Source organism: Opisthorchis viverrini (genome assembly GCF_000715545.1).
Source record: "Opisthorchis viverrini unplaced genomic scaffold opera_v5_13, whole genome shotgun sequence".
Lineage (NCBI taxonomy): Eukaryota > Metazoa > Platyhelminthes > Trematoda > Opisthorchiida > Opisthorchiidae > Opisthorchis > Opisthorchis viverrini.
In genome coordinates, this window is record NW_008751669.1 from 3,894,992 (window position 1) to 3,917,385 (window position 22,394).

Consider the following 22,394-nt stretch of genomic DNA (forward strand, 5'->3'; position numbering starts at 1 on the left):
AAAAAACGGGGAATTTCGTTTTCCAAAGAAAAAAAACTGCAGGTTGGCTGAAACCCACCTTGATTCGAGCGGCCTGGTGAAAGAATGTGGCACAAAGACATTCGCGGACTACATCCCAATCACTTCTGATCGAGCGTAGATTCATATTGTGCTGCTCCATAATCTCTTTCATTTGCTGCCTTACTTCTCGCACTTTTCGCATCGCCTTCAGGTGCAAAAAGTGTCGAGCACAAAACCCGGCCGAATAACTTGATTTGCGCCATTGAGTGAACACATTCAGCAAGGTTAAATGATCCGATTCGGGGACTTGGAACTTTTCGCGCGCGTTGTCGGACTCTTCCTCACGTCCTTTGGGACGATAGAATACGCTGGGAACAGATAGCATGGACACAATGGTGAGAATTTCCTCAGAGCAGTCCATATCGCAGGATGTGATGAGCAACTTCGACAAGGCTGGGTCGAGTGGGAATTCTACCATCTGGCGTCCCAAGTTGGTCAGACTACCAGTGTTATCCAAAGCACCGAAAATCCACAGCTGATACATGGAGTTGAGGATGTTGTCCTGAAACGCAAAATGACGAACGGCGTAACCCGTATGTCAAGAAACATATGATAAACTGAGCCATATCGGGTATACAATGCGAACAGTGAGCTGTTATGACTCAAGCAAGAGGTTGTCTCAAGCGGCCATTGCTTAATTCATCCATAAAACTATTTAAAAACGGTGTATTAGTTGATATCAGCCGCAAGCGTCGGGCTGGAGACCAGCTTGTGATCCTGAGAAATACAACATTTAGATTTTGTAGACATTAAATATCACTAAAAACCAGAGAAATATAAGATACACTGATACTCACTTGTGGAGGAGCATCCATAAAATGAAATCGCATCAAATCTTGAACTCCGAGTGATTTTAACAAAAGCACAACGTTAGCCAAATTTGTCCGCTGGATCTCAGGAACAGCTGTGAACAGCATCTCTTCTTGAAATTGCCCGATTGTGTAAAGACGATAGCATACTCTGTGTGCGAGATTTCGGTATGGGAAAGTTAAATGGGACAACAAACAAACAACAACAAACAAACAACAAACAATAGGACATCAAATTATGAGAAGCGACATGGTTGGGTAACGCAGACTAGACGTTTTCCTTTGGCGCACACAAATTGTGACAAGTGTTGGAAAATAGGAGTCAGAAGTAAGAGCAGCAGGTGATGGTCGAATCGGTCCTTCCTAGAAAGGACCCATAAACGAAACCTGGCCCTTTATAATGACAGACAGAATACCTCGCACAAACACTCAACCGAAACTAGCTTATTAAATCCCGTCAAATTCCCCAGATATGAACAATATGGTCTCAGCATACCATAACTTTATTGTGTATCTTGCCAGTTGGATCACACAACTTCAGGGATGTGAGGGAATTGTCTCACCAACGATTACTGAATGAAAAGTGGATGACTGACTCATTTCTACCGGGTAACGTCAAGCACACAGTGGTGGCCGATGAGCTCCAACAAGAACTGAACTAACTTGCGCTCTACCTCGTGTACCAGAGGTATCCGGATTTTACGTAATCCGGATACTAGTAATGAGCAAACCATGTGCAGACATAAACTTGGTAAACTCTGATTACCTCACTAACTTATGGTAGCCAGGCAACCAATATCGAATACTAATCAGTTGACAAACGATAGAATATCCAGGAGTGGTTTCGTTTTGTTTAGTCTTGAACTGACTTGTATATTTGCAATGTACTACTCATAAGGTTGCTGAAAATTCGTCGACAGCCCACGACCGGTTTCGCCCTTCTTGGGTCTAATCAGTTAGGTGCAATCCCCGAGTTTCCGTCAACCTTATGTTCTACCTGAAACCAAATCGCACATTCAGTTGGCTGGAATGGGTTCGAGGCGAGTCTCTCGAAAAACCAAATTAGTTTGCAAATGAGTGTGTTTCGTTCGACTGCCTTGTTTCTTAGTGTTAAGTATGCAAAAAGAAGATAGCAACAGAAAATTGCGGAAATGCCACCATACTTACAACAGCAATCACTAAGTAAACAAGCCACCACAAGCAAATTAGCATGAACCCAACAGCTTGGCTAGCATACAACACGTAGGTTCGAATAAAGCATCAATGAATACGGAAAAGTGGTTGGCAAAAAAATGAAGTAAACCAACTCGACCTGGGTAACGACATGCAGTAATAGTTAATACATTTGTGTGTTTGTACTCAATTCGTTTTGGTGTATCCAATTATTGGCTAGAATGATTTGAACAGTCAGTAAAGCTGGAAAACGACGGAAAAATAAGACAACCAAATAGTATGGAACAAAGAAAGCGGGTGTAAATTCTCTTTCACGAAAATTTTGGCTCGTTCCAGGGATATAGTTCGTGACAATTAAGATTTCGACCCTAAAAGTATAGGTACAGTACCCGTAAATGAAACCGGATAAGAAGAATTTTGTTGACTCACCCAGGCCCAGTTCTACCGGCTCGGCCAGCCCGTTGATTGGCGTTAGCCTGACTGATGGGGAAAACTTGCAATGCATCCATACCAATCTTCGGATTAAATACTTTCAATTTGCAGTATCCCGTGTCTATCACATAGCGTATTCCATCAACTGAAAAACAGCGAAAAACACATTAGAAACAGAAAATTCGGGAAGAAAGTGAGCCGCATTGAAAGAAGTCGGATACTTGTAGGAGTCCCGAAAGGTCCCACGAAAGATGGCACATCAATACTATGTGCCAAATCTTTCACACTATGTTGTCTTCAGGTTTTCTGACCCAATATTATTATTAAGAGTGAATGAACAGTCTATCCCTTCACGTGATCGCCTGGTACCAGATCGTCGTTTAGCTAGTCGTCACAGATGCGTTCATACTAGACCACCGCTGAAGCCTGAGTGAATTACCCGCTTCTGGACATGAACGGTCCTACTTCACAAGACCACTTCATCAGTGACCATCCGGTTGCTGATACCTATTGCACATGAACAGTGAATACGGAGGAAACGGGTACCCATTATTACACCACGTATATAAAATATCAGTTGGCTTGTTGAGATGTATGTTTACTTCAGTTTTAGACTGCTTAAAGCATAGAATACAAGTGTGGTGGAAAGTTTCCAAGATATGTGGTTCTGCAAAAGGAGAGCTTGAAAAGATCATTTGGACGGATTGTGAAACATAGTCTAAATTGAAAGCCTGAATAAAAACAGAAAAGATTGAGGAAAGTACGGTATTCGGCTGCAACTCGAAGAACCAGACGCCAGCATCACGGTATTGAGGTTCCTTTTCGTCACCATGACTGACTCGGTTCGTGGCTCTCAAATAACCCTCCTCCCTCCTACCAGTAGGCCTTAATTTATTGGGTTTGTGTCGACACAAGCGGCTTACACGCATCGTCACCCGGTTCATGTAAACTGTTTACGGCGAACCACCTACGAACAGCGCCCACAGGTTCACTTGGTGTTAGTCAGTAGATCCACTTTGAATATCAGTTAACCACCTTATCAGCGACTCACTGTAAACAACCTACTATGCAACGAGTCTGGTTTGACTGTGTAACCTTCTTATTTATTCACCCCATCTCCGGTAACATGTGCATCAATCCTTACAGTTGCATTGCAGCGGTTAGATTTCTCTTTTACATTAGTCTTCTCAGAAATGCGGCCTTTAAAAACCAGTCACCTTCACGGGGGAAGTGAAAATATTGGTTCTGAACAGTTTTCCAATGAAACTATTATGGTCCTGGATGGTTGCAAGGTTTCGAGAATTCGCGTTCACACCACTCTCGTCTAAAGAGCTGTCTTCCAGTCCTGACGCAATTACTCTCGTGAGTCCACACAAAAGAGGGAGAGCATTGGATTCTAGCTTCGCTCTCATTAGGATGGTGTTATTGGGTTGCACGACGCTTACGAGTGAACACCTTCGTCTGTTCAAACGTGGAAATTCAGGCAGGTCCACCATGCGCTTGTGAAGTGGTGCTAACACGCTTGCCTCGCATGTCAAATGTCCGGAGTTTAAACCTGAGCACGGTCAAGGATGTGCACTGCTGATGATCTCTAATAGGAGTCGAGCGCTTCTCCCTTCGGCACGGACCCACGAAACTAACTGTATCAGGACAGGAGGACCGTCCAAAACGAGCGATGCAAACCGAAACTGAATGTGAAGCTAAACCAGAAAGGAAACTGCATGCCAAGCTTGCAATTAATTTAATGTCTGAAGTAAGTTGAAAGCACTCGAACACTCAGCGGAGACTAGCTCATCGTCTCAAATGGTTAAGGGACGCTAACGTCTATTCAGACTGATTTCACCTGCTACTTGATATGCGCGAGTGAAACACAACTCTTTATGCTGAACAGCCGCATAAGAGCAGAGATCCTAATCAATAGCTTACACTTTTGAATTCCAAGTCTTTGTTCTTATGTCCCAAAAGAAAAATATGAACGCAACAAATTCGATAAGCTTTAGGCAGGTTAGGATGCAACATAGAAAGTGATAAAGTGGTGTGGTGGCTATGAAGTTACTGTGCAAAAGAACGTTTTCACAGATTTTCTCACGTGATACGCAAGTGCAAAGTAAAACTTTACCTCTGGGAATTCGGAACGACCTTGCCAATTATGTTAAAATGAATGTTGTAGATTACAAATGTAGACGTCCAATTATCAATAAGGGGACAAAGATCAGATCAGTAAAGCAGAATATACAATTTGTGCCTGAATGGATTATAAAAAGACCTGAGAATAATGATGCTGCCTATTCATCTTCCATCCACCCACAAACACGCGTTATCAGCGGAAGGGTCTCAAGGTGTGTCTGCACCATTCAGGTTGAACCGGAAAATACAGCTATGGTCACCTTCACCTGAGTCTCATTTAACGGTAAGAAAATATAAGACTCTAATAATCAACATTCGGTCAGCTTGTTATGTGTTACGTCAAAAAATTACCTACCTCCGTTTGGAGGAGATGGTCATCTAAGCCCCCAGTTAAACACAAGCGGGTGGTGAAACGGCATGATAAATTTCGGAGGAACTGATGAGTACTCTGTCAACAAATGGCTTACCCGTTAGTGAGGTTTCAGCGATATTAGTGGCCACCACACATTTCCGGACACCGTTTTCTGCTTTCATGAATATCTTCGCCTGTAAATCACTCGGTAACTGTGAGTAGATGGGTAGTATTGAAAGTGGTGGGGCCTCTTCAAGATTTCCCAAGCGTTCTGAACGGGAAACAAACGGATGCAGATGAGTTCGTTGGAGATGAAACTACTGGCTCGTCCCAGCTTAAAGTGTATATTATACACGGATAACTACAATAGTCTTTCACGATGCAAGATCTACCCAGCTTATCAGATTATTATGACCAAGCGACGACATGCAGTCTTTGAGAGAGAAAAACTCGTAAACGTCTCCAAGCTTCCTGAAGTGCGTCGCCAGGCGTGTTTGATAAATCTACCGGCAGGCACTAACCAAGAATTATATAGAATAAATGAACTATAGTAATACTAACCAAGTTATCAAACTTTATCACCTTGAAACAAAGCAAATAAACTAGATCTTCCGTGGCATAATTCACACAGATGCAGGCCTAAGTAGTCATAACACATCCAAATATTTCGGCAGTTCCCTTGAAGCAATTCGAAAAGAAAGGGCCAAAATGTGCAAAACAGAAGAACAGGAATGCAGGCTACAAAAACTAAACCTAATCTCTCGACAATTCGATTACATGTTGATTGTCTGAAAAAATAGAAACATACCTGCAATGAGTTCACAGGTAACTTCGATATCCTCCTGGCCAGGCATGAATATTAGTATGTCACCTGAAAAGAAAGTACGGAGTTTGAAAACAGCAAAGATGGAGCAGCTCTTTAACTAAACTACCAAAACATTGGAAAAATAGACAAGGTAACTTAAGTGCATTCGCCCAAACGATATGTGGTGACCTAATGTACTGAAGTGATCGAACCATCGCTGGTGCCAAGCGGGTCCTACAATCATGATCACCACAGGCAAATATTTAACGAAAGCAGTACAGAGACAGCGAGCTGCCAGCTAGGATCACTTTCGAGAATCATTAATTTAGAGCAAAACCATTGTTTAGTAAACAGGTCGCATGCTATTAAAATGCACATGGAAGTGACCCAACAGGGAGAATCGTGGTGGCGAAAATTGAATTGATCTGGAAGGACGCATTGGTGTTATCCTACGACAGAATGGTTTTGTGGGTATTTCAGGTTTTCAGCAGGACATTTGGCTAATCTGGCGACTGAGGCCGCTTGTGCATGCCAAAACCGAACAACTATTACTCGCGTTAATTGGCCTGTTATTTCTCGACTTCAAAGGGAAGAATTTGGCACCGTAGAATTATACAAAAACATTAGGTGAAAAGTTCGTCACCAATAACCTACCATCAATCGGTGATCCAAGGTGGACTTGAATAGCCTGTTTCACAGCAGCATCTACGTAATCCATTACGGTCGTTTTGCTAAACTGCAAGTCCACAGGAAATGTGCGACCCGGAATTCGAAAGGTGGGACAGTCTCCAAAAAACTGTGCAAAGCGCTCTGCATCCATGGTTGCCGATGTAATTAATAGGCGTAAATCATTGCGCCGGCTTACAACCTTATGAACAGAATAAAAGACAATGAAGGAATGAGTTTCCGCAACAGATCACAGTAATCATTCGACCCTTCGAAAGCACATGTCCAGCAGACATCTCACAACTAAAATGATACCCAAATCTCAAGGGATATGTTTTGGTATGATTGAAATTCAACTGTGGTGAAAGCAATTTGATAGAATGTCTGTTTCCGGCCAAAAACCCTTCGAATGAGCCCTTTCTAGCTGTCCCGATTGAGTTACCGCGTTTCAGGTAGCAGTAGCTTGGGTAAACTTGTCTACTGGTCACACCAGCTCTGCTCTGAAGTTAGGAAATTAGACTGTACGTCAAAATAAGCTTCATTTCAAGGGAAACTTTCATGTCGCATCATCCTGTTCGACAACTAACGAAGTCCAGCATGCTGTAAGTGAGCATAGTGAATTCATCCAACCAAGACACGAAAAGGTAGAAGTGAGTCTATTATTCCCCACACAATAGGTGTGGTCCAAGTTCAATGCCAAACTCAACAAGTTGCGGCACTTCGATCCAACACTGGAGTCGTTACTCGCGCCCAAGATTGGTATTTTTACAGTAGCTAGTATTTATATTGTCTAAGAAGCAGGTTTTATCCCTTAACTGGCACAGATAAGAACGCTGTGGCAGATTAACTGGCAGTATGAGTTATCCGTATCTATGCTACATAAATCTAAACTCTTGGCAGAATGCTCAACCTAGGAAACAGCGTGAGAAGCAGCAAAAATATTGAGAAAAACACTTCATTCACTTAAATTTCTACTGCAATCTGATTAGAGGCATTCAAATGAGAAAAACAGATGATGTTTCAGTATAGATCGAAACAGTTTGAGATAGATAGGTAGCTCGAGAAGGCTAAGTGGTTAGAGTGCGAATTTACTGACCGGAAGATCCGTGGTTTTAACCCAACTCGGGCATTTCGACTGCTTCTGTCTAGGACCAAGCAACCTAGTAGTGTCGTAGCCCTCGTGCTCCCTTCGGGTAACATGGCAGCTAGGCGCCGATTACCACCATGCTATTATTAATATCTAGATATTAGACAACCAGGAGAATTCTCGAAAGAATGATAATCCACAAGGCACTGATCACTTGAATCAACGCACGCAACATTGTGTGCAAAGTATCAAAAATCAAACAGAACACTATCAGACCAGTGAACAAGGAAACAAACGGGCTGTCCAAGAGACTTTAGCAACCCTTTGGATGGTGATACATTAGGTGGAAAACGAGAACTTCTCTGGAGCCCAACAGGCAAAGGTTACCGATAACTTTGAAGTTGACGTATCTTCATTCACGTCTGGGCTCCACCGCTGTTTCTAGCAAAGGTGTGCGAGAAATTGTGGCAGTTGAGCATAGGAGCCCGGCTCATCGAATTCGAATTCCCGTAAGTGCTCTAACATGCTATATCCTTTTGGTATCCTACCGAACTTCACTTTCCAGAATATGCCTTATTTCATTCTTCCTTGTTAGCAATGTTTAGGTCTAAGATTTTGTGGCCCGCAGCTCCTGTGCGTTCCCTCGCATTGATGAACAACTTATTTCATTCGAATGGCTTATTACCTGGAAGGAGGACAGATTACTTTCAGAACCTCATTTCTCACATCCCTTCAGCTACTAGCCGAGATGAGAATGGTGACGATTTCTTTCATCAACACGGTAACTCCTCTCCGTTTCAAAAAATGATTGCGCACCATCTGGCCTTACTGTGCCACTGATACTCCCATAAGCCAACCTCAAGAACTTAGAAGGATAGGGCGGCAATTTGGACTCCGGCAGATAGTGGATCAATTTTAAACAAACCCGGTACATTAGTTGCAGCCCGTAAAAACATACCCACGCATAGCCGAACGCAAACGCGGATTTAACGTCTCGGTTCAGCTACCGACCGGTTAAAGAAACAAGTCCGATTACGCCGGCCTGGTGTAATATGGAGCGGTCTGAGATGTGGTGCTCACACGGTGGTCCCTATTTGGCATTTGTTGCCAGAATACAGCAACCTGAAGCCATCCATAGATTAGAATGACGAGTACCAGATAAGAAGACGCACTTTTGGGATGGTTTTTCTCTATCCCAAAATGCGTTGGGGTATCCCTAGCTCTTATCGGAAGTGTGACATGAGGATTTCTTCACAGTATCAGTTTTCCGACGTATTTCACTTCGCGTAGAAGTTGGGTACAGAAACCAACGGCCGGGAGAAGAGAAATCAAAACAAAACTCACGTCACGAAGAAGCCCGAATAAAACGTCGGTGTTGAGCGACCTCTCATGAGCTTCATCCATGATGATAGCTGAATAGGGATCCAGATCGGATTCGCGGAGAGACTCACGCAGAAGTATACCATCCGTCATGTACTTGATCAGTGTTTTAGGTGAAGTACAGTCTTCAAATCGAATCGCGTAACCCACTTCGTCACCCAGCCGTGTATTCATTTCTTCTGCAACGCGACGTGCCACTGACATAGCAGCAACACGTCGAGGCTGTGTACATCCAACCATGCCATATGTGGTGTAGCCATCTTCATGCAGATACTGCGTCAGTTGTGTGGTTTTGCCACTGCCAGTCTCCCCGACAATAACAACTATCTGAAAGATGGAACAAGCCCAAAAGTGGTTGAAACAACCAAGTAAACCTAAACAATCATTATTAATGTTTTAAGCTGACTTGCACGAATCTGTTCAGCTATAACACACTTTCGCTGCCTAGCTGCCATGCTGTCCGAAAGAAACATGAGGCTGACTTGCACCAACTAGTAAAAGTGTGGGAAAGACACATGAGTCCCAAGCTAAACGGATCGGACCAAACGAGACAAGGTCAAAACGTCAACGGTGTAGTAATATCTTCGGACTGACAAGAACAGTCTGAGTAGTCTGACAAACCAATTTACACTGAATCGTGGATGAGCAGTCACATGACTTAGACAGACTATATTCAAGGCTAACTGTACACATAGTCTTTCCATTTTTTATATGACCAACAGCTGATAGCCTTTGAGCCAGTCACAGAAGGCCTCTAGAGGTGATGCAGTGAAAGGTTTCGCATCGGTCTGTGGTCCATCAGAAAAGTGAGCTGACACGCGAACCTGTGTTCAGAGTCAAATGAAGCACTCTAGAGGTAACGACACCCTTGGATTGATGATTTCCAGTGATGACCAGATGATCAAATTGAGACGATGGCTGGTTACTGAATTCTTGTTCAGCAAGGCCCCTTCAGCCAACAAGCTGAGTACGAATACCGCGATGTAAATAACATGGTCAATTGCATCAGGACTACTATACATCAGAGGAGTAGAGTACCTTATTATCTCCACATTCCTGTCGCATGCGGTAATAATATTTTGCCCTCAGAGTGTCCCGCAACACAGTCACTCGCAGCATACTGCACTCGTATCCCGTTTGTGTTTTTCTGACATGAGGAATGAATTTTCGGCCGGGATAGCACCGCTCAAGTCTGAAGCATTGTGACAGCTACTCAAGTATGGCGCAACCGGAGATCCAATACCAACTTTCAACTGGTTGGGTCCCCAGTAAAAAAGCAATCAGGCTCCAGTTCGTGGAAATAACTCCTTTTCCACTTCTATGAGCTGAATATGTCGGCTTGCCTCAAATTGACCCAGTTCATAGTCTAGGGGTAATGGATTAGATGCAACCTGTTTTCTGTATTCTTCTAACAAGCAATATAATGCAATCATTGTCCCACAATAACCACCAACTCACCTGATGTTCTTTTATCATTCTCAGTAAAGATGAACGCACAGAGAACACTGGCAAATACTGTCTTTGCTCAGAGAGTGTCTTCTGTGTGGCGAAGTCACTTACAGCCTCTGATTTCATGTCACCAACTTTGTCTGCGAACGTTTGTGTTTGACGATGCGAGTCCTCAGTCCACCGGTCCTCCGGTTCTTCAGGAGCCTTCACTCCCATTACTTCACCAATCCGTGTTCCAGCCAGCTGCCATTCTTTCTTTTGTGCCCGCTTGCGCTCTTTTTGTTCACGAAAATAGCGCACCATTGCACTACCTTTCTGAGCAACTTTTGCCATCACTGAATCAGGGTCCTACAATAACGTGAGAAAAAGCAACGTACGATTAGAATTCCCAAAGAGATGCATGAAAACGACAGCGTGCCTGGTATCGATACAAAGAATACTGGAGGAACCAAACCCATCAGCTCTGGTGCAGTTTTGGCTCATATCCATCATGCAACTCGAGAGAGGCACGAGTACCGAGATACTGCCAGCTCGGCCAAGCCTAGACAGTAGCGACCAGAAAGTCAACGCCAGACTTGAACCACGGCACCCTCCGTCAATAGTTCACACATTAACCTTTGATCTATCTTGATTTTAACCGAAATCTACGGCAGTCTCTCGAGGATAACGCTGAGGAACATAAGTATCTCGGGTGTGCTGCTTGGTTCTTGGTATATTTGTCAAGCATTTTAGTTGGATTGCAAACGTTTCATTACCATATGAGGGGAGGTCACCCACACAGCGTCTAGTAGGTAAATTCTCCCTTTTTCTACCTAACCTTATATAGTTTCTGAACAGTCCCTAAGGATTGTAAGGTGGCTTTCGCGTATTTTGGTTGGGCGGCTTGGAATCCGAGTTGCGTCTTCGTCTCGTCCTCTTGTATCCGTTGGGTTCGTTGGACGCCTTCGATTGGACAATTCTACTTCTCCGCAGTGACTGGACAGTCTGCGTTCATAGGAGGTAAACCACTAAACCAACCAGACCACGAAGTAATAAGGAAACGATCCAATCACAACGGAGGAATAAAGCTGTCGAATTGAAGGCAATTAACGAAGCGATCAAACACGAAATGAGGCCATGATGTAACTCAGACTGACTAACACATTACGTGAAAGCCATCTCGGGACCAACCAATCACCTTAGAGTTATCAGGTGCTGTTTAGAGACCATATTAATAAGACTAAAAAGGGGAATTTACACGCTCTGTCAAGCACCGACGATGTCGCTACGCTTGGTGATGAGGTGTTTGCAATCCAATCGTCAAGCTCGACGAACAGACCAACAGCCAGTCTCAAGATGTTTGGATGCTACTAATTTTGATGGCCATATCTAGGATCAACAAATAAATAAGATACAGTTACGTTGCGACCACCCGAGAAACAGGACCGTCTACTACGCATCTCTGTCAGATACACCAACCTGTTTTTGTGGCAGTGGAGCTCACACAGTAAAAAAGATTGTTTCTAGAGGCGAAGGAGCACGTCCTTGTCAATTCAACCCCAAATCAGTGTAAGGTTTTTCTCAGCAGATTATATTTCCCATACACTTGCAACCGATTTGGTATCGTGAAACGAGGAACACAAAGACTATTTCGTTTCCGGGACACAAACTAATATGGATTCCGTATCCTGAGACGGAGCACATAACCATAGCCATCCATTCCTTTATCTGTTAAATCCAGTGTCTAAAATCATCAACTAAAAAATAACCACAGCCTGATTTGCAAGCTTAAACTACGTGATCATGGTGGATAATTAGCCGTCAAGTCTATTGGTAACTCTGTTGCACAGACATTATTCCAAAAACGATCCCGATACTTCTTACCTTGACAGGAATAACTGGTTCAGGTTGTCGTGTGAACACTATTCGACCGTCGAGGAAGGGAGGAAGTATATTACGCACTAGTAAATGTACACGTGCTTCGCCTTCCTCGTTAAAGTCTTCATCTTCTGCAAAATCAACACGCTGGACCACACCGGAACGTAACATTCGGTTGTGCTCCCAAGCTTGGTTGTCCTTGTGAACCTGGACTGCCTGAGCCGTCAGCTTCTGTCGATTGCGTTTTTTTCGTTCAGCAAGCTGACGCTCCTTTTTAGCCGCGTATTCTTCGGGGATATCTGTGGCGACAAGAGAAGTCCGAAAATGTTCACAATCATTTTAGCTGAAAGGCTATAACATAGAGGATACGATTTCCTTCGGAGATCACGGAAATAGACACAAACCTAAAGGTAATAGCAGAACTGAGGATGCACTTCAGCTGCACTAAATCTCACACTAAAAACATGATAGTTGGGTACAGATAACTAACCACAGCGATACCACTGTATAGCGGACTGATTGTGATCAGGCACGTCACTTTAACGAGTGATTCAGACAGGAGAATGCGGTCGGATCCCGAACGGTCAACCTCGCATGGTAAATCGTTTTTGGCAGAAAAAGATTAAGATCAGAACAGTAATTCTGCCCAGGAGAGGATAAAGCTAGCAGAAGGACAACTCAGCTTCCCCCCCCCCGGGGGGGAGTTTCCCACCAAATAACAATGACTGATGGAGAATACTAGCATAGTATCTCGAGTGAATCGCTCCAGGGGTCTCCCTGGTCCGCATTACTGCCTACACGGTAAGTGTCGATTTCTCTCAATATCAGAAAGTCATAGTTGAGACGCCTGATTGCTTTGCTTAGTTTTTCGATCATTGGACATTTTTGTTGATCCCGGAAATGTACAAGCGAAAAAGTCGTGTTTCTGTATCCCGCTTAGTTTTTTATAACAGGTAGATGTTTATCAAAAATGTGAAAGGTAGAGATGGGAGCCCTTTGTTGGCAGCTGGCTTAAGTGGGGAACAAAACACTTTAAAGACTGACATGAAGAGTCCATATCAGCACTCTATTTAACAACAGACTGATGTGCGACCTCTCTAGCTTAAAGAGAGACCACCAACCTCGCTCCTTTGAGAAAATTTGAGCACAAACAACAAAAAACCGCTTCAGTTCGGCTACTCGCCCAAGCTAAAAGTTTCACCGGCCAAAGGATATAAAAAACTGTTTAAGTGAGCAATGTACCAAGGAGTCACTCAAGCACCCCCGAATCGGTGTATCTCGAGTTTTTGGAGTGAAACGGACTATGGAATGTATTCGCGTCAATGATGAAGGAAGATAACGGACGCCCGGTAGCAGCGACATGACGAATGGGTGTGGCTCGCGGTTTAATCCCAATAGACTAATGGAGTGTGCTATCCATGAGCTCTCTGGTATATGTACGTCTAGGCTGGTAACTAATCTGTCTCAACGACCCCATCAGCCATAGAAGGGGAACTATAAAAATAAAACACTCACCTGCAAACGGATTATTTTCCTCATCGTAACCGTCATCCATTTGGTACCAGTTGCGATCAATGCGTTCATTCTCCACCATCATCTCTTCGGTTTCTTCGAAATTATCCGGACTGTGTTTGTGTCCCCTAGTAGTCCCAGTGCTAGGTCTTGCGGATCTATGTGAATGGTCGGAATGGTGTTCACTCTTGGGACGATCTGACCGACCTATACGATGATGTTCACGGTCACCATGGGGAGATTTCATCCACGTGTTATGTTTGAAAGTAGGAGTAGGTAGCGGCGTGTAAACATACCGTTCGCGATTGGAGTCCGATTTTAGAAAGTTAGTACCCTTCGGAGTGCTCCCTCTGCTGCCGAATCCGGAGTCATCCCAGCTCCACTGCTTACCGGAGCGTCCTTCAGCTCCATGCAAATCGGATGGAGAAGCAAAGCGATCCAAACTCAAGTTGGTATCATCACCAGACCCACGGGCACTGCGATGTGACGGTGTTTCGTCCTCCCACTCAGCTTCTCTGCGGCGCCGCACACTTTGTGATTCCCGATCCGCAGTGATAACAGAATGATCTAAAAAGAGTGAACAGGGTGTGAATTAGAGTAACACCACGAATCCGCCAGGATGGATTTGTCAAGAAAGTGTACAGAAAGCCTCAGTCTCACCCACACTATTTCGGACTCCATATGAAAAGGTTCATGAAATCTGACACTTCAGATGACTTCCGTGATGGGAGTCTCATATACCACTTTCGCCTAGCGAGAGCTATCCAATAAAATGAACGCCAAAAGCCAACACCTCGATTAACAACCACCGGCCTGTCTGAGAAAGTCCTCTGAACCCCTAAGGTCAAACCAACCAAACATATCTTGTGGAGCCTGAGATAGCTCAGGGGTTGAGCTGCAAAATTAGTGGCCAGACGGTCCATCATCCGACTGATCTCGTATAGGCCTGCGCAGCCTGGAAGCATTATGGTTCTCGTGACTCCTTTGGGTAATAAAGATAAGAGATAATCGTTCAGTTGTAGCGTCTTTTCGGTGGCTAGTTGCCATACTTAAGGAAGGGGTTAGACAGTAAATGTGTACCGAAAGGGTGTTACAGCTGACTGACTGAAGGATGAATTGATCTACATCGTTTGGAATCGGTTTTATCACGATTCAACGGCAGATTGTTCACCATGGTTGCTCATTTATCACCTTGGTTCGCCGACAAATCCGATACAAAGGCTGCACGGACAATTTCGAAGGAATGGACTTTTCCCAAGGGGAATTCACCGTATCCTAAGAATTGCCAGTCTCTCAGCTCAAACGTATTGGGGCAAGAATATTTTCATCAAAGGTCAAGGTTAGGGCAGAAGTTTTGTCTTTCAAAACTCCGATTAGTCTGCGAGAGGAAAAGCTGGGTCTATAATACACAGAGAGAGACACATATAGTCAGAATGTCTCGTTTCTATTCTCATCAAAAGAACGCGTGGTTCAAAATGCGTGATAAAAAAAGGTTAAGAAAGCGACGCGAATCAATTACGAAGCCTTTCAGTTCTCGTTGTTGAACGTCAAACGGCACAGCCATTCATTGTTTTCACAAAATAGATTACGTCCCCTCTGCAAACTCATTGGAGGGGGTTTGGAAAAATTTTTTTTATCCAGTTTGCTACGTCCTTCAAGTGGATACCTCTGAGACCTTATGGTTAAAACTGCATCTATATTCCAAACAACAGAAGGTTTGGTTAATTTTGGCAACCGGATTAAGTGTTACTGTTTCAATACAGGAGTTGTGTCTTAAAAATTAAGGCAATTGTGGATATGGGCACTATTCCATCAGAGTACAAACTAATCTTAGTGATTTTTAAGTAGAACGACTTCAGGGATGTCAGAGTCGGACCCAGCACAGTGAATTCAGACGCACGGAAGAAAAGCCATCCTAAATTACCGGTTACCATGATCTTTCTGTGTCCACACCTCATAAACAAATGACGGAATCACTGAAACACCACATGTGACAGCACCTAAGCAGACACATCACTCTCCACAGATTTTGACTCTAATAATTCAATGAAATTAGTAAACAAGATCAGGTCAGCGGGATAGTCAGGCGACCGTTGTTGATTTGCTAACTGAGAAGTAAGTGAGAATGAAAACAAGAAACGAAAACAGTCACTCTATTCGGATGACATATACAGCGGCACGAAGTCCGTGGTTTGGGTTTCGGATGGTAGACGAAACAAACGACACTTAACTAACAAAAGCGTATTCACTCGGTGTTTCCTTAACGGTAACAACAAACCAATTCAATGGCTCTGTGTGGCATCGGTTCCTCTCATTTAGGTTTTTAATTACCTAAAATTTCGTTTCATACTCACCGTTTGTCCAGAACGCAAGAAGGATTTCATCCAGGGACCCTAGACCTCTTCAACTGCCTAAAGGTCACTGAATGGAAGAGCTTGATTTCAATTCCTAGAACTAAATTAGGACAGTCGTAACTCGTCAGCAATCCTTCATAATTTATTGAACTGTTCTCAAGGAAAGGTAGATTTCTTCCGATCCTTTGACCGGAGAAGTAACCGATTGTACCGGTAACCGATCGCATGAAATTTAACCGTTTTTGGTATATTCTAATTCTTTCAGTGCTTTCTACCACAAAACAAACCAACGGAACCAGTGGACAATTTTTCCTGACCGTTGCTATTTCTTCAATTACTCGTCCTATGCCACTGAAAGCCGATATTCTTCCTTCTGTCTTTTGTTTTCGTCTTTTCGGCCCCAGCATTTTTGAAAGCAACCACGCCTAGTGAAACATCAGCTTGGGTGTTTATGCGCCACCTAAGCCAGCCTTATCCAATTGGGTGCAAAAAAAGTTCTTCAGGCGAGAATCGGAGGAAACGAATCACTGTACCCCTGTAGTTAGTCCGCAGCCATTTGTGCCCCTTTTTGTTTTCACGTCCTTAGAAATAAAACTTTATCAATTTTACATTTTTACAGTATGGCTCAGGACCTACACTTTTCAGCTCAAAAGTTCTAAACAACTAAAGAAACGAGCAGCCTTAAATTTCTCACGCACTGGACCATCTCATCCAGAAACCGAATGACGCTGAGACCAAACTACTCTGGAATAACCAAACCGCGTCCAGAAAATTAGTTACATAGTCTGTCGACATTTAGGCTTCAAGAAAGAACCATCAGTAGAGAGTAAAAGGTAGTCCTCATTTGCAGTCAACCCAACCGCGACCCATATCAAGGTGATCCAATTTATCTAATTTATTATCAGGCTACTATATGGAGGAAATCAAAATGAACGCTGACCACACGGATTAGCGACGCAAACGCTTATGGACACAAGCAAAAAGGTAGTCACGACCAAGTTCTGTTGTAGTAATGCACTTTGTTTACGAAAGGGACGTGTACTGGTTATCAGAAGATGGATACAAGAGACTTCCCCAGGGTTTGAAGTACAGTTTCAGCTGAATGTGGGTTCGAACGTCTCCTAACAATACACGATAAGCTACGGTGGAACTTAATGTAAGTATACTGTACGGTCAGTTGCTTGACTAAAGGTGAACATACCTAGTGGTCAGCCGACCAACACTTACCGCAATTTCACCTCTTGATACATCATATATCATCATCGACAGCATGACATCACTGTTCAACACCGATGCTTCATTGCCGCACAACCATGACTTACTTGAACTTACTTGACTTATTGTGAAAAGAATAAAGGTGGACGAGGAAGGGACTTGGTGCTAGCTTACCCCAACCATTCTGAGATGCCTGCACCTCCACTCATTCAGGTAATCTGGATAGAAACTGACAACAAGGACCCCACTGACAGACATATCTTGCAGTGTCTCCAATCAGGAGCAGTGGGGATCACGCGGTCCCCATCCTTGAAGGCGAGTAGCATCGAAAGCACCCAAACGTTTCGTAATCTCTTTCATATCCCTCTTCTAGGTCAATGGTTGGCTATCTCTCTGCTTCCGCCACTCTGAATCGGGCAGACGATAGTTAGGCATACGCAACACATATCCTAACCGAATCAGCTCCTGGTGCTGGACATATTTTTCAATGGAAGTACCCATTGCACAGCAGAAAACTCCCAATTGCCTCGTTATGGATACGCAGACACCAACCCACACGAGCTATGGTTCCGCGACGACTGTTGGACACCTAGAGACGTCCGCTGCTCCAACAGGACAAGTCTTACAGCCATACAACAAAACAACCCCACTGTAGCTTGATACACACGTCCCTTAAGATTCAGGGATTCACCACTTTGACGCCATAGGTGCCCCAACGCGACCCGGGCCCTGCAGATTCGTGCATTCACCTGTCACATTACAATCAGAACTTATATAACTTCCAAGATACGTAAAACATAACCTCCGGTACCTTTCACTGGATTTCAAGTGGCGCGTTCAGCGACTACAACGTCCACGAGCATTACCTTACACTTTGTGGGTGCAAAGTGCATACCAAAGGATGGGATGACTCTGGTCAGTTCATCTCCTCCTCTTCGAAGATCACAACGATGTCATCTGCATATCCCAGATCGACACGGTTTTCGTCACAGGCTATTTGAACACCGGGGTTTCGGAAACCTTCCAGCGTTCGTGATTTCATCGCATCGACCACGAAGTTAAACAGGAATGGGGGGTGGGCATCCTTGACGGACACCACTTTAGGTACGAAAGCTTCTGGAGAGCTCGCCGTATATTCACACACGTCCAGAAGTCTGGAATCATATAAATATATATTATATATGTATATATAACATAATGGTAACGTTTCATGCAATGGAAAGTGGGCGGCTTGAAAAGCCATATGCTTCGATGCAACAGGAAAAGCTGGTGACAAAACTTTTAAGTTGCCACTGAAGCAATAAGATTCGCAGGTCCAATATGTAGCACGTAGCTGTCTCATTTCACAATTAATGTGACAGTTTCAACAGACCCTGCGGTCTGGCGATGCCAGAACAAACCAGCTAGACTGAGTAACAGTGACAGGTCACCAAAATGCTGTACCACAGTGGGCCGAAAAGCTAGGCTGAATAGAATCATGAAAAATAAAGCTGAGTGAAGCATATAATCTTCGGCATTTATAACTGAGTGATCAGTTTGCTGCTCTAATAGGAGAAGTTAGAGGTGGCTCAGGACCGATGAATTAGTTGGACCCGAAAAGCCAGTTAAAGCAGGAGCCGACGGCATCCGTTTGTTTAATTCACTTGAGTATCTGTTGTGTAGCAGCATAGTGTCGCACATAGCGCTGCATTCTACCAATAATAGCAATAGCCAAATCAATGAGACCTTTATGTGCTCAACATACATGAAGTCGGCTTTTTTCACATTATCAACCAGAATCAAGTGAAAGAATACAGGTTTCGCATGCCTATTATCCAGCTTACCAATGTCCCTGCGTACTGTTGATTCAGGAAGAGCATTTATGCTCTTCCGGGAAGTTGTCGAGACGAGACCAGATTTCTCTTTTTCTTGGCGTTCCCGCTCGCGTCTACGCTCTCGAGAATCCAGAAATTCTTTACTGACACCGCCTTGATTGGAAGGTGTTTCGACACGACGTTCCCTGTAAATCCTGCTGGATATGTGCATCAGATTATTTTTTTTAAATCACGTTACCTGTCACGGTTAACTTGATCACGCTTTGCAAAGTTCAACTCCTTCACGGTACCTTCAAGTCGCTTCCTCTCTGCCAACTTATCCAGACCTAGTAATGATCCTTGTGGTTTCTTGAAATCCGACTTTTTCTTGCTGAGAAATAAACCGCCGGGTTCATTTGCATCGGATCCTGAAAGTCGATCTACAGCTTCAGAGAGTTCCATAATAGCCTAAAATGGCCAAAAGATATATTGAACCACCCCAAGTTTGTGAGTGAACTTTTTCATCAAAGAAGCAAGCTGCTGATAAAAGCACTACTGTATTAGATAAAACGAAACACTATTTGGGGCATGCGTGTACTAGCATGTTTGGACGTCTCTCAGACAGCAATGAGCAAATAAGCTATCTCCATCGATCCGGTGAATTTCACGGACGTGTTAGACAGGATAAATGCACAGAGGATCAGACCGTCTGGAACAGTATCCACGATAATCAAGGTTGTTCAACAGCGACACCTAAAGCAACTGCTGCCCCCTGCACCTTAGCTCATTTGCAGATGGCCGCCAGACAAGGCACGAGTCTCTCCAGCTGCCACCACGGAACAAAGGACGTTTTTTGATGGGAACTCACGTCTAACATCTGTGGTATATCGACCTACATGTGACCTTGATTTGCCAAGAAGCGCTCACCGTCATTGGCAGCAAGACCAGCGTTGAACATACCCGTCGGGAAGAGACATGACCTTACCATAGTGTGAGGATTTGTGCGCCTAAGCGGCCCATCGAGCCACCCTGAAGATTATCCGTATAACGTTAAAGGTTCATCAGTGGAACGATACAGTCTCTGGTTCTGAGGATGGGGGTTACAAAGTGTGATGTACAATTCTCTGAAAGTTAAACTATCTGGTAGAGCCAAAACAATCATTCCTGCAGCCACGAAGAGACTGGACCTTACCGTGGTGTGGCGGTTNCGTTCCCCAAAGGTTACCATTAGCGTCTGTATGGTGTCATCGAATGACCTGTCGCGTGGGTTCTGTGGCAGGATCAGGTTGCAGTACTTGTCCAGCTCTGCCAGGCCAAGTTTACGAAGCAAGAGCCGGACTTTCCATGCATCGTCCTGTGCAGCGAGATCAGCCCGGATTAGGCCCTCGTAACGGCGGAACCACGTCTCGAACGTAACGTTAGCGTCTGGATCGTAGTTAAATTCCGCTATGCTATTCGCAATCGCATCTACCTGCTGACCGGGCGCCGGATTGGACTTAGCACTACTAGCGGGAACCTTGAGCTGCGTAAGCATCTCGATGAGTTTAAGCTGTTGCTCGAGCAGCGCCTCTACTTTCGCAGGATGCATTACGAGTAGAGCGAAACACCTCGTCGCCAAATGATATGTATCGGAATCGGGTACGATCAACGGATATACGCGACCTGAGAACGGGCGCACAACTCCCCAGCTATGACGCGAGCCCAACCACTCCTAGCACAGACAGAGAACACCAGACCTTCAGGAGAGGGCTTTTACTGCCTCAACCAAAGGCGAATTACAGTGGGAGCAACGTCGTATATATATATATTTCGAGCGACCTTGGGGAGCGAAAAGTCAGTTAATGCACACAAAGTGTAACTGGCCAATAGGAAAAGAGCGTGGTCTTTACGGATTGAGGTGCGACATGGAGGAAAAGGCGCGAAATTTAAAAATTCGAAACTTTTTGAAAATAAACTGGCAATAACTCGGAAAATAAGCAGTTTTTGGGGATACTGACATCCACAACAGTCGCCCAACCTTGTATCGGATGCACACGACCGAGAAGCTGCCAGTGCATGAATAAGCATGAAATCCCGTACTGGACCGTTGAGTTGAGTTGATAACTGCCGTCTCTCCCGGGATGGGGATCGCGGGGCAAGACAAAATAGTGGTTGATAGGCCTGACAGAGGTGGCCGTGTCACGCGGTCAATTGTGCTTTGCGTCAAAACTATCACCTCCGCTACATGGCTCTCACTCCCCGCAATGCTAGACAAACATCCATTTTCTATGAAACCACGAATTGAGTCATCTCTAAGATGTGAAATTTATCCCCTTGTTCTCCTTACGGTCGGTGAATGAAGCTATAGAATTTGGGACTACTCCACTTGAATGCACGGTTTGCGAGCCGAGAAAAATTAACGAACTGAACAGGGCGCGTCAGAGTGCACGAAAAGCTGCAAAAGCAATGACATCTGAGAGGATTGTCACACCTCTCCACTCTTGTCCAATTTAGTCATTGAGAAAGTGATGCAACGGACACTTGAACTTCCCCACGACTTTGGTGTTTGCACATCTCGAAGCGGCGAACTTATCAGCCTGGTAGGTGCTGACGATATTCTTGTCGGTTTTTAAAAAAAGCTGGAAGACGGAAAGGTTAATAGAAGTCTCCCAGTCCTTCGGGATGTGCTTCGCAATCACAAAGCGCAACCATGCTGCAGGGTATACAGTCTGAACGTGCTTCTGGAAATTCGAAGAGAAACTGTGGAAGTTATGGTACACTCTACAAGTTTGATTAGATCTGACGTTAGTGTGACAGACGAAGCGAACGCACGGAACTCAAGAACCGGGAAAGATTTTGCCGACATGCGCCACTTGTGGCATCAAAATCGAAGAGACTGGACCCGACACGAAGAGACTGGACCTTACCGTGGTGTGGCGGTTTGTGTACCTCGGCAACCCATTGAGCTATACTGGGGAGTGTCCGCACGATGCTCACAGAGTTTCTCATACCAGGTTGGTCCATGGGTAGAGGTCCGACGAACACAGTCTCCTGGCCCTCCAGGTTGGAAGTTGGGACATGTATGGCGACGTGTTCCGTAAAAAATGGTAATGTACCTGCATTTCCAGCCGAACACCGCTGCCTTGCGGTCAGGCTTTTGAGCCAAAGGCTTTGGATGAAGACCCTAATCGTCCTCCTGTCTAGATGTGGGCGCCCTGGCAGTATCCCAACCCACATACAACCATGAACTGCACATACACAAATAAATTCATGCCACATCGGCCGTCGCGTGGTGACATCAGCCGGCTCGCCTTACTTGCTGCATACAGCAGGGCGGGTAAGCG

At 44.5% G+C, this 22,394-nt stretch overlaps 1 protein-coding gene across 1 annotated transcript in view; it reads right to left on the bottom strand.

Annotated features, from left to right (window-relative positions):
* Positions 1-19,531, bottom strand: part of T265_12762 (hypothetical protein) — a gene marked incomplete at both ends in the record, with an annotated part of 31,233 nt that extends 11,702 nt beyond the window's left edge. The window contains 12 exons of the mRNA XM_009165285.1: positions 59-562; positions 858-1,020; positions 2,472-2,619; positions 5,069-5,224; positions 5,762-5,824; positions 6,413-6,626; positions 8,856-9,218; positions 10,350-10,688; positions 12,204-12,496; positions 13,713-14,276; positions 19,102-19,277; positions 19,331-19,531. Coding sequence (XP_009163549.1) covers positions 59-562; positions 858-1,020; positions 2,472-2,619; positions 5,069-5,224; positions 5,762-5,824; positions 6,413-6,626; positions 8,856-9,218; positions 10,350-10,688; positions 12,204-12,496; positions 13,713-14,276; positions 19,102-19,277; positions 19,331-19,530 — 3,183 coding nt within the window. The remainder of the gene's footprint in view (positions 1-58; positions 563-857; positions 1,021-2,471; positions 2,620-5,068; positions 5,225-5,761; positions 5,825-6,412; positions 6,627-8,855; positions 9,219-10,349; positions 10,689-12,203; positions 12,497-13,712; positions 14,277-19,101; positions 19,278-19,330) is intronic.
* Between the last annotated feature and the right edge of the window lie 2,863 nt (positions 19,532-22,394).